Source organism: Lontra canadensis, unplaced genomic scaffold (genome assembly GCF_010015895.1).
Source record: "Lontra canadensis isolate GAN:19392208 unplaced genomic scaffold, GSC_riverotter_1.0 scaffold11, whole genome shotgun sequence".
NCBI classification, from domain to species: Eukaryota; Metazoa; Chordata; class Mammalia; order Carnivora; family Mustelidae; genus Lontra; species Lontra canadensis.
Genome location: NW_022631005.1, coordinates 22,348,968 through 22,362,508, shown reverse-complemented (window position 1 = coordinate 22,362,508; position 13,541 = coordinate 22,348,968). Strand labels below are relative to the sequence as shown.

The following is a 13,541-nucleotide window of genomic DNA, read 5'->3' as shown; positions in this document are numbered from 1 at the left end:
GGAATCAGAAGTAGTAGTGATGATTTCACAACTTTACATATGTATTTTTAAAAACTGAATTGTACACTTTAAAAGAATTTTAGGATATGTATATCTCATTAAAAAAAAAAAAAAGTAGAAGGCTGTATTTGGCCCATGGGCCATAGTTTCCCAACATGCAAAAGAAAAAGATTTGTGCTACCTTTATTTATCTAACATCTAAGGGGGTTCTGGGTCGGTCTTCCATAGTACAACATCAGTAATATCTGAATTAATGCATGAGTGAATGAGTAAGCACAAGACATGTACTTTCAACTGTTAAACAATCTGTAACTGCTGTTATCAGATAACACACATCTTTACTGAAGAATAGTTCCCATTATATTCACTCTGTCTTCATTCTATTCCTCATCAATGCCTTATACACTTACCTTGTAAGTGATCACTAAATTGTTAGTAGTTTTTAATTAAGTCTTGCAATGTAGGGCACTTGATATGTCTCAGCTATAAAAAGATTTTACCTTTTTAGTAGGAATCATTTCATGCTCAAAAGAAATGTCAAAAATTGATGTGATTGTGGAATAGTAAATACCCCTTCTATCTTTATCAGAAATAATAGTGCTATTTTTGGAATGACTGAAGTTGTTTTGCTCGCTGAGCTGTCACTGATTGTACATCTTTTTCTCTGCAATGTATTAGGTGCTGTGGAGGATAAGAAAGCATAAAACTTGAAGGCATTTGCCTCTTTCATTCTGTCATCTCTCCGGTTTTGAGCTTGTTAGAAACCTAGAATGTTAGAAACTATTCAAAGTTTATTAGGTTAATCTACATGGAAATGCAGGTGTGTTTTTGATGAAGAAAGTAGGGCAGTTGCACTAGATGATCATACAGCTTAATTTCAGCTTCAGAATGCCTTCACTTCCATGTTTCAATGCTCATCTTCCTCAAAACAGATGTTACTTATTACAGTGAACTCTCAAACTTTCTAAAGCTCATGTATCCTTATTGTTCTTTTTTTAAAATTTAATTTTATCTTTTCACTGTTCCAAAATTCATTGTTTGTGCTCCACACCCTATGTTCCCTGCAATACGTGCCCTCCTTAATACCTACCACCAGGCTCACCCAACCTCCCACCCCTCTCCCCTCCAAAACCCTCTGTTTCTCAGAGTCCACATGGTTCATCTCCCCCTCTGATTTCCCCAAATTCACTTTTCCTTTCCTTCTCCCAATGTCCTCCATGTTATTCCTTATTGTTCTACAAATAAGTGAAACCATATGATAATTGACTCTCTCTGCTTGACTTATTTCACTCAGCATAATCTCTTCCAGTCCCATCCATGTTGATACAAAAGTTGGGTATTCATCCTTTCTGATGGAGGCATGATACTCCTTTGTATATATGGACCATAACTTCTTTATCCATTTGTCTGTTGAAGGGCATCTTGGTTCCTTCCACAGTTTGGCGACTGTGGCCATTGCTGCTATGAACATTGGGGTACAGATGGCCCTTCTTTTCTACATCTGTATCTTTGGGGTAAATACCTAGTAGTGCAATTGCAGGGTCATAGGGAAGCTCCACTTAATTTCTTTCTTTTTTTTTTTTTTAAGATTTTATTTATTTATTTGACAGAGATCACAAGTAGGCAGAGATTGCAGGCAGAGAGGCAGGCAGAGAGAGAGAGAGGGAAGCAGGCTCCCCGCTGAGCAGAAAGCCCAATGTGGGGCTTGATCTCAGGACCCTGGGATCATGACCTGAGCTGAAGGCAGAGGCTTTAACCCACTGAGCCACCCAGGCACCCCTCCACTTAATTTCTTAAGGAATCTCCACACTGTTTTCCAAAGTGGATGCACCAACTTGCATTCCCACCAACAGTGTAAGAGGGTTCCCCTTTCTCCACATCCTCTCCAATATATGTTGTTTCCTGTCTTGTTAATTTTGGCCATTCTAACTGGTGTAAGGTGGTATCTCAATGTGGTTTTGATTTGAATTTCCTTAATGGCTAATGCATTATTGTTCTTTTCTTGAAGGTAAGTATTAAAGTCAGGAGATGGGGGGAAAAAAAAAGACCCCGAGAGTCCCTTAAGGAAATCAGTGGCAGAACCTGATACAAAACCCCTTTCTCACAGTTTCCTTCTCTGATCACTAGACTACAGATAATTTTTCACACAGTGTAAAGGATCACTTCATGAGTGAAATGAAGCCACCCCCAAAGAGGACCCCATTATTAATTTAATAGGATCCCACCAAAGAATCTAACAATGGGTAATTGGAATCCAGTACAAGTAAAGTACTTGATGCTGCCCATCTCCTAGATTGCTCTACAGGTGCCATTTTATCCATCCAAAGCTGGGTGATTCCTGCTAAGGAAGAATATTTTAACAAGACCCCATTCCACAAGTGAGATGCCAGCTCAGATCTAGAACCATAAATCCTATACTTCCTATAGCTTAGTTAAACAGGAATTTATTATGAGTCTGTCAAGGGCCCTGCACTTGAAAGTTGCTATGTGCAATGCAAGAGATGCGCAGGGTATCACCTCCACCTTCTGAGGGATCAAGTAGTCAATATGAGCCTGGCTAACGCCAGCAGAGTCTGCCTTTAGCCAAGGATGGTGAGAGCTGACCACCTTGAATATTACATACCTTTAAGGAAAAGCAAAGTCAATCCTTTTAGAAGCTTGTATGTTTCTTAATTCAAGGCATCCATAATTGGAATGGGGAAATGGGGAACACTCTCCAATTACTAGGTCTATATTCAGAGATCAGGAACTTAGAAATGGGAGAATTTTGAAATCACAAATGTAAAAACATGTAAGGCTCTGGATTCACTTGGGTATCTACTTCCAAATCTTGGGACCAGAATACAATTACAAGCAAGTTAGATTTGAATTATTAGTACATAATTTTAAAATTCCTGTAAAATTTATTATAAAGAGGGCAAGACTTTTAGCTTCATGGTTTGATCTAGGTATACGCTCTTCAGGAAGCAAGCTCAGAGAAATATTTCTGCACTCATTCGTATTTCTGCCAATATACATCTATTAAGCACAAAGTATGAACCAGGGACACAAAATAACTTTAGATCCCAGAAAGGCTGCCATTGGTTGCATACATACAGGTTTATTTATGTCTTTTTATCCAGGCCAGCTTTGTAGGAACATGTCCGCTTTATGTAAATGGGTTAACTGATCATTCTGTAGCACATTTTAAGACCTCCACTGTCAGTTTTTTCAAATAACCTGTATGTTGTAAGTACCCAGGAATAGGTGCGTTATTTGTGTTGTATATAGTAATACTTGTTCTTGTTACACCTGACTCCTGCCTAACATCAGCTGCCTCCCCTTTGGTCAAAATAAAATTTACTAAAATGGAGGCCAGGTAAGGTCTGCCTTAAATGATCATTTTCCTGCAGCTATCATCTGTTTTTATTTCGTGAAGAACCAGAAAGGTCTGCCTCCGTCCTTGTCTCTTCCTCACTGTCTGCCTCAAAGGAAGAATGTTTGCAACAAGATACTCTTTATTCCATAAAGCAGCAGCTTCCAATTAGTCCCTAATAAGAGCCTCTGACTGATGAAACTGGGGTGGAAATCGGAGCCAGGATCCCAATTTATCACCATGTAAGTGAATGGCAGGGATTCCATTATCCAATCAGTCTTGCCTCTCAGTTCTGCAAAGGTCAGGCTGTGCTATCCTAGGTTATAAACATCACGTGTGGCTCTGTGTTTCACTTTAACTGTGTCCCCGACACATCGGATTTCTTATGGGAGGACTCACATTGAGAGTTCATATTTTAAAAAGCCGTTTTTTGCTGTGCCTGGCCTTGGATTTTAACAGGGAAAACTGTGATAGCCCAATGCAGTCTGAGAACTACTGCTTTACACAGTTATGTACAGAAGAAAAAGATCGCTCTGTGTATGTGTATAACACCTAACCTCTGTGCAAAAAGTCTCTTTAGGGGCATTTTATAATTATTTCTCTGGCTCCAACCTATAGGGAATTAATAATTGTATCTGTTTTTTGTTGGATGAAAAAATACAGTGATCTCCTCCTCTCCTCTGCCTGTTACGATAGGATCATTTAGAAATTAGCCAAATTGGGAATGGAGTTTTCAGTCAGCATTTCTTATGTTGTTCCTTCTGGTTTAAATTGGTTTTACTGAACAAAAAAATGGCCATCCTTTTCTTTTTTTTATTTAAATTTTTGATGGCCCCTTTTTTTCTCTTTGACTTCCTGATTGACTTTGAAATAATGCTAGGTGAGAACACCCCATGCATTTCAGAGTAGGTAAGGTTTATTTGCTGTAATGATTAAAAGACTATAGCCTGATGGGCCTAGAGCTCTCAGTGCATGTGCAACACCAATTATGAGGCTTTCCTTTTAGTCGTGGTGCTAGAAGCCATTTTTGTGCTTGCCTACTGTGAGTATTGGTAAGTTCTGAGCAAACCTTCCAAAGACCAGATTGCTTTTCAGGTCATATACGGCATCAGATTTATCCCAACTAAGCCAACTTAAGACAAAATAAGATGGTAAATATGTCATGAGAAGTTTTCTGGGCAAATACCCAAGAGTTTCTGCTGTTCTGCTCATTAGCAATGCTTCTTGGAATTTAGGGCTCTGGGAAACTGATGCCTTGTCTTTTTCTTCACAATTCTTTTAGTGAAAAAGAAAAATCTTTCATGTGTTCCTATGTTCTAGAATACACTAATCTTAAATGATTTGAAAAAGTAGCACTGATGTTTGGGTCGTCTCTTTCATTTTCACTTCCAAATCCCAGTGTCTCTTCTTCCTCATTCTGTTGGAAGCTTTGTGGAAATAGCAAGTTAAGAAGATCATTATTCCCAAACTGTAGCCTCCTACTGGGACTGCTGCCATTTTTGCTTTGCTCAGAGCTCTCCTGCACTTTCATCTCCCTCCCATTTGAGGTGACTAATGTTCCCCAAACTTTACTTGGAATTTTTCTCTTGATATAAATCTCAGAGATTTTACTGGCTCCCATTGTCTACAAATAAAATTCTATCTAATCACATTTTCCCATTTACTTATTTACGTTACTGCAGCTAGCTACAGTCTCCAGGCTCCATCTCATATGTACAGGGGCCCTTGTGTACAGTTTATGAGAATTATATTTACATTTTGGGTTGTTTGCCTGATTAGCAAATCTCTCATCCGAAGTAATTCCTATTAGATTATCCTAACTAGGGCTCTTCTTTGTGCATTTGTATTGGAGGGTCTGGCCACACAAGCCTAGGATTTCTCTGCCTAAGGGGTGTGCAACTTAGATTAAACCGCTTCTTTATACAATTACATTTTTATCACCCAAGTTCTATTGATTTCCTAGGCATGATTTCATAGGCTCCTTTCATTTAGTAAGTGAAGAAACAGTTGTATGTATCTAGAGTGTAGGGATAGCATGATGGTCTCAACTACTGAAAACAAGTGGGAGCTAGCTGTACAGGATTCTGTCCCATCAAAGGCTAATAAGGAAATTAAAGAATTTCCCCCAAGCTTTCACTTCTGTTTGACACTTAGATAATGAGTTGCAAGCTTCAGGCCACACCCCTTCTCTTACCTTTTTTGATAAACCCTAAATAGTACCATATACCTTTCTGGTCTACATACTCTTAGGACATCTGTTTCTAAGAACTGAGATCTGTTCATCCCTGCTTTATGCCTCTAACTTGTAAAACTTTTGTTACCTGCCAAAAGGCAGGAGTTTCCATTTCAGACTCTTGTCCTCAGAGAAAGAAAGTTTTATTTTCTCCCCTGATTTCTGGTGGTCATAGTCTGTGACCCAGATAAGTGACAAACTTACTCACTTTCTCTGTCTCTCTTTCCATCTGTCTATCCATCCATCTATTTATCTACCTAATCTTTGCACCAGACTCCTAGTATCTCGTATATGGTAAGGGCAGGCATCTTTTTTTCTTGAGTTAGGTTTCCATGGTGCAATCTAAGCCTTTGAGACACATACTTCTTTTCAAAATTCTTAATACATTTTTATTGTGGTAAAAATACTTAACAGGAGATCCACCCTCTTAATAAATTTTTAAGTGTATAATACACTTAAAATGTGTTCTCCATAAGCACAGTGTTATAGGCAGATCTCTAGAATTTATTCATCTGGCATAACTGAAATTTTATACCATTATTTAACATTTTCCCATTTCCCTCTCCCTCAGCCCTGACAACCACCATTCTATTCTTTGCTTCAATGAGTTACACTTTTTGAAATATCTCATATAAGTGGAATTAGACCTTCTGTAATTAGCGTATTTCACGTAACATCCTCAAGGTTCATTCATAACCTCTTTTCTGAAAGGCTGTTAGTTCACTTCTTCCAAAGTTTTCTGGAAGTATCATGACATTAACATGGGTATTTTTTTCCCACCACTTCAGTGTGACTGATAACTGCAATCTATTCTATGAAAATCTGATAGACCACCATGACTGTAGTCCCTGGCATGCTATGAGTGATCTACAGAATCCCATCTGATTTTTTTTATCATAGCACAGCATGGCAGTGGGTGGTGTTTCCCAGGGTGTTGAAAAAGTCGGTCCAACTGTGGAGTGAGTTTCCCCTCTCATTCTATCTTTTATGGTTGTTTACATAGTACTGAGGTACAGAGTGTGGGCCTTATAGTTCAACTTGCCCCAACTGGTCTATGTCAGTGTGTTCCCTCAATTCTGTACCACATATCAGGCACAGAGGGGGAGTCCAATCAGTGCCCGTGTGTATATGTGTGTATTAGTTCTTTACTTTAGAATATCATGCACTGCATAGGATCTCTGCAATCACCAAGTTTGTTGATTGTCCATTACCATGCAGTTCACTTTAAGACTGTGGTTTCACAGTCACTTAAATCACGCACAGGAAGAAATGTAAGTCTGCTACCAGGGAAATACAGTATAATGGATTAAAAAACAACAACAACAATACAACTGAGACATTGTTATTTGTTTGCCATTACAAATAACCTAAACTCCATTAGCACAGATAACTGAGCTTTAACCATGGTGTTTACGTGAAGACTTAGTGGCTCCCCACTATAAAATACCTTCTGTAAAGTTGAGGCTATGTGTAATAGCCTTGAAGGAGGCAAGAAACATGGGGAAGGGGAAGAAGTATATGCAAGGCTTGGGTCCCAACTTACTCAGTCTTTGTACCCATACCAATCTCCCACTCCACCCCTACTGTGGGGAGGAAAATAGGACTGCGTGAATGACAGAGCTGGCTTAGCTGTGAGAGGTTATTCATCTTGATTCTGATGACACTGATCATCGGTGGTATTCAGGCTGAAGGTAAGGAGTTGAGTGCTTTAGCCCATTAAAAAAATGAAAGGGGAAAAAATCTGGAGTTACGACCTTCTCAATAAGAAATATTCTTCTATGTCCACTTTAGAAAAAAGCTATTCTGTACAACATATCTTCTGTCAAAATAGAAACAGTAATATGATTTCAAGGCATAGCCCATTGTTAGTCCATTTTTTCTCTTTTTTGTATGTAAAGGCAGTAGTTTCCTGCGTTTTTGTTGTAAGGATCTTGCATCGTTAGCCAGCCTGGACTGAGAAACTTTCTAATGAGCAATTTCAAATTCAGCAGTGCTTTCAAGTTAAATTAAAACTTCATTAATCACAGTATTGCCTACATTCATTCAACGAGCAGTGGTGACAGTATGTCTGAGATTATATTATTATTTGAGACTACAGGCAAGGTTTGGTTTGGGAATGGATTTATGGGTCCCTCAGTACAATACTACATTTATCAGAGTCTGTACATGCAGCTCGAAAGCTACTGCTGTTAGAAGATGAGGAATGTAGCCCCCTCCATTACTTTTCTAATAAACTTCCCATTGGCTTTAAAGTTCAACAACTTGTCTCCAGATTTTGCAAATAAGACTCATGAAGCATTATGAGGTTTGTTTTGAGATTTTTTTAGTGTGAAAACTGAAGAGAAAACCTATAATACATATTTAAAACCACTGGTGAATCTCACAGGCCAGGCATGGTGATAAGCTCAGGGCATGCTCAGGAAATCTTTTCAATTGCTGTGTAGCTAGAGAAGCCAGGGTGAGAAAAATGTCTCGGAAGAGGAAGACAGCCAGGGCCTTAGACTTGAACATTGAGGCTGGAACTGACAGTTGCCTGCCTCACAAGTATAGATTGCTTTATTCCAGATTTCCAGAAAACACCTGAGTTCAAATGCCACCCTGTTGAGCAACACATTGTGCAAACGATGGGCACAATGGTTTTCCCATAGATACCAATTTAAAAACAGGTGTGGATTTTTTTTAACACCACCCCCCCCATTCACACAAGGAATTGCAACCATCTAAAGGACTCAGGCCTGCTCTTTGAACATGAAAGTAGGTTTTCTGAGATACCTCCTAGTTTTTTTGAAATTCTAAAAAGACGCCATACCTGAAGCCTTGGGATGAATTGCTTGTGCAGTTGTTTACATAGTGTGTGTGTACGCACACACATATATATAATGTATACGATATGTGTATATATTAATAGGCATTATCTACTCTGTAGACATCTATGAAAATTCTGTTCTTGTTCTTGTTTTTCCCTTTTTAGGAATTGATAAATATTAGCATTATCTTCCTCATATTCTCTGAGCGTGACAATGTGCGTAAACAAGCTAAACAGGCAAAACTCATGCACTGTTTGCATCAGCAGAGTGGGGTTCTGAATTCTTCATTTGAGCATGACTCTAGTCATTCATCTGTCATGAATCTGTCATGAATGACTGACTAAGCATCTTCAAATTCTCTTTATTTTTACCTAGAAATAGGGATTCTTATAACCTTGTGTAACTCAAATGATTCTGATGATTAAGACCTGAAGCATGACATGTCCTATACAAGCTCTAAAGTTCTACACAGCATCATATGGAGTCACTGATAACCAGGGGCCAGTGATGGGCACATGGTAAAGCAGTGGGTACAGTTGTGGGAGGACTGAAATTTAGCACCACATGTATTATATTTATACAGACCGGTATAAATGCATGATTAACACAAATGGAAGAAACGTTTACTTGCCTAAATGTGATACTTTCCAGTCATGCAGACATTCATACTGGAAGAGTGCATAATTTAGCGCTGACTGAATGAGAAAAGGGGCAAAATTTGGTTGAGGGAGGGTTTAATATAGAGGACCCTTCTGAAGAGGAAGTGTGAACCCTGGAGGAGGAAAGAGAGGAAACAGACAACTAGAGAAGGGCTGGGCCAGGGTGGGGGGTTGTTCTTTGAATTAAGACATGAGAGTCCTAGACCTGAGGCAAATTTGTACATCTTATGTTAAAAGCTTATAACATTTGAAGGACAATGGAACCCCTAGCGCTTTATTGATCTCACCACTCCCAAAAGACCATTTCCTCTCACCTTCCAATGGTACATACCCTGGCTCAGATTTGCAGGAATTTCTCGTCCTAGATCGGCTTTTGTCAAGTTCTACCAAGTAACCGCAGCGCGCAGCATGGAAGTCTTCAGCCTGAAGATTTCTGCATGGGTGTTGATTGCAGATTCACTGGAGAAAAGGGTCTTAGTATAGAAAACTGGAAGTTATGAGTTTTCCTTTCTTTATTTTTGTTTTTATTGTGGTTACTGTTTGTTTGCTTTATTTGAGCCCTTGAACCCTAGGACTCTGATATGCAGTGGTAACATCTGCTGAGCTCAAGAGAGACCTTGCTTCCAAGTTTATGCCAGGGAAGTCTGCTATAGTTGGAGATGAGTATCAGGAAATAGTACTTAATTAAAATGATCAATTACAACGAGCAGAGACTTATTTAATAAATATTAAAAGACCGACTCAATGAATGAGTTTATGATATGACTCTGGAACTAGCAAAATTATGAAAACACAATTCCCCACTGAAGAAGTAATAAATAGAACTCATTACTAAGAGAAGGAAATGTTGCCTCTCTCAGGATTTAGATTTTTCAGTAGCATTTTTAGCATCTATGGCCCTATTAGACCCTGTTATTTTCTTTCTAATTTGTGCCATTTACGAATGATTTTCATTTAACTTTCCCATGGCTCATTTCTCTCCTTCAGAACATTTCCATATGATTCCTTGATAAAGTCCTTGCTTTAACACATTTCCATTATAAAACTGTAATAAGCACCAACTAAATAGCAACATGAAATAGCCAGAACATAAAGGACTGACAGGAGAAGAAATTGGCCAGCTGGGTAGTTAATTTTTATTCTCGAATGCCTGCTGCACTTTTTGCCTCTTGTGGGTGTTTTCAATCCTCTCAATAAGATTCCATGCCTAATGGACAAGGACTCTAAGGAGACTGTTCTCACAATCCTTAAGGAAAAGCCTTTCTCTCCTATAACAAAATCATCAAGCAGCACCTTTTGATGGCATAGTGATTGCTATTCTTCATCCAGCCCCATGGTGGAAAGAAAAGGTTTTTGGTTTTGCTCCCTCTTACTGTCCTTTGGGCTTTGTAAAATACCCCTTACACGTTCTGTTTGGAACCTGTGTTCTCTAGATAATTGTGTGAAGGTCATTTAGCAACCTGGGCCCCTTTCAATTCAACTAGTACTTATTGAAGCCCCTCCATCTCCCATGTCTTGTGAAACACAGACATCATGGAAACTAGGTTTCTGCCTGCCCAAGACTCAAGAGTCTTTTTAAGTGGTCGCCTAACAAATGCTGCTTATCCAGGTCTGACTTTGGTTAGGACTAGAAGCATCCTTAGGTGTGAAAAGTACAAACTGTGTTTCTTTGAGCTTGTTTTCTCAGTTTTATTTAAAGTAAAAAAGTAGACTTATTATATAAAGTAAAAAGTAGACATTAAGACCAAGGTGAGAAAAAGAGCTAAAGTAGTGTGGGAAATAGGAAAGACCTAAGAGTTAAATGTGTCTGTTCCCCCAGCAACACACAATGAGGTTCTAACAACCAGCACTGTCCCAGCCCCGATACATGTGCATCCTGTTGTTATAATCTGACTACAAGTTTGCTTTAAACGGAGACTGTCGTACCAAAACATGTCAACTAGGGGTCATGGGAAAAGCCTTGTGGAAGTGCTGGGGTTTACTTGGGCTTTGAAGGAAGGGTACGGATTTACCATCTAGAAGTAACAATATGAGCAATATTAAAATAACATACACATGTGGGGGGGAAAAAATCAAGTAAATCCAAGTAAATTCTTAAAAAAGTGAATCTTTTTTAAGAGGTTTTTTTTTTGTTTTTTTTTTTTTTTACACCCATTAGTTAAAAGGGTGAGTCAACATCTTCCTACATAGATAGGCTCCCTATCTTCCAGCAACTTTTCACTGAGGTTAGCTACTCTGCTTAGGTATAAGTTGCATAGCATAAAGAGTAAAAATAGTAAATCAAATATACAACCAGACATTCAAATGTGTGTATCAGAGCAACATGCAACTACACAGGTTTTCATTTTTCTGTCTGTCTTTGGGCTTTATGTAGGAGGTAGGGTGGACATGTAAGCTCTGTTTAGTATGGGTAACTTCAGAAAAATAGGTCCCTCTCAGGATACTCCATCCATCTGCCTTCAAATTTATGCATGAGGCATGGGAAAATACTTTTTTAATGAATATTTCTATCTACCCCCTGTCTGTACCAAGTGCTTTGGCAGACTTTCATGTATCTCCTATGAAAGCCAAAGAGCTTTATTTAAATTGTCTGATACACATTGAAAAGTTTATAGAACGAGCTCACAAATTCAATTCAGTGCTCATTTTTGTGGTAGAGTGGAGTTGGCTAAACCTGCAGCTGTCATCAGCTCACTTTCCAGGTGTCTGTTCCACTGGGGTCATGTCTTTTCATTTTTGTAGATTTTTCTCTTACCTCTACCATGCTAGGAGTCAGGCAGACTTTTCTCCCTTACAAGTTATTACCTCCTTATTCTAATGTAGGTTCTGCTTCCAAACCTTTCATTCCATTCTTGGCAGCATTCACAGCATGAAATGTGCTTCTTTTATTACTTAATTCCTTACTCTCCTGCACCCATTTCTACTTCTATTTTCCCATCTCCTTTCATTTTGCCCTCACATATTTTTCACTTTGTGGTTTTTCCTTTTCCTTGTGTGCTCTACATGAGAGAGCCATATAGAACCACACAGTTAAAAATAGTTTCTGACATTATTTGTGATTCCTAAGATGTAGTGTCACAAATAACCTTTTCCCATTTGATTTCCATCTAACATGCTGACAGTACTCCAATCTTGTTTTCTGATTATCCCATTACATAGTGCTTTCCCTCGCATTTAGTGGAAACTCGCAAGTAATGGTTCTGCTTGGATAGCACTGCCTAGTCATCATTTACAATTTTTTGGAATTAGAAAGGCAATGGGAGAAAAGAACTCGAGCTTAAGTTCTTATTTAAAAGGAAAAGCATTAATTAACCAATTTGGTAATAGGTTGAATCAGTCTTCATCAGCAGGCTATACTAGAATCATCTTTGTGATCTAGAGTAACCTATCATGCAGTGAAACATTTTCTGAGGGAGAGGGCTGTGCTCTATATTGAGTAATGCATTTTAAATTCAGCTTTTAAAAGGGAGGCAAACTCAATTGAGTACCCAATGGGATACAATTCCAGGTGAAAAAAATCACCCCAACAAGTGCATAGGAAGTAACCTAAGAATTCATTTACTGTAATCATTGGTTTTACCATAAAATTGTAAATATTCACAGTCAGTAATCAATCATGCCCAGCTTCTAACAGTCTAGCAGTGTTTGTCTTGTGTGTGTGTGTGTGTGTGTGTGTGTGTGTGTGTGTGTGTTATAGCTGTGCTCTGAAAACATCCTACATCCTACAAATAGCTAAATTCATATGAAGCCACAATACCCAGGAGGCTAAATGATTGCCTGTTAGCACTGATCATTTGGGGGCATAGAAAGAAATTTCCGGTGCAAATAATACCACTTTTCTTATGCATTCTAAGGACCTCTTATATTCAAGAGTAAATTTTCCTTACATATATTTATTTCAATTGACATCTCAAAGTACATCTGAGAATACAGTATGCTGTATAATTGAGAGCTGGACCATCTAATAGATGGCTGTGTGAGGTCTTTGAGGAAATGAAATGGTAATAGAATTCCTCTTCTCAGTGGTAGGAAATGCCTGTCTTTTGTTCTCCTCCGTGAAGGCATACCATCATGTCTTAGTTGATTTCCCCTGTATGTTTCTTTAGGCAAGTCAGTAATTTCAGAGAAGCCAAATACATCTTGCTTTTTGGGAGTGTAATTTGGCTGTTTTAGCCAGAGTATAGTTCTTGGGTTATGTTCAGCAGGCATTTCTAAAAGATAGGCTCTTTTTATATAACTTGGATAGTTCCACATAATTTTTTTCTTTTCATTTCCTCTTCTTGACAGGTGCATGAGGCAGTCCCATGCTACAGTGAATGCAATCAGTATTCGTGGGTGGTAGAACACTGGTCTCCATGCAAAATCCACAATGAGCTGAGGTCTCTACGCTGTGGAGGAGGAACGCAATCTAGGAAAATCAGGTGTGTGGAAATGGAGACATTTGGGAAATGGGGCAGTAGAACTTACACATTTTTATAAAAAACCAG

General features: G+C 38.7%; 1 protein-coding gene across 1 annotated transcript in view; it reads left to right on the top strand.

The window, feature by feature from the left end:
- THSD7B (thrombospondin type 1 domain containing 7B) overlaps positions 1–13,541 on the top strand; it is an 856,222-nt gene that overhangs the window by 739,068 nt on the left and 103,613 nt on the right. Inside the window, exon 16 of the mRNA XM_032856149.1 lies at positions 13,342–13,475. Coding sequence (XP_032712040.1) covers positions 13,342–13,475 — 134 coding nt within the window. The remainder of the gene's footprint in view (positions 1–13,341; positions 13,476–13,541) is intronic.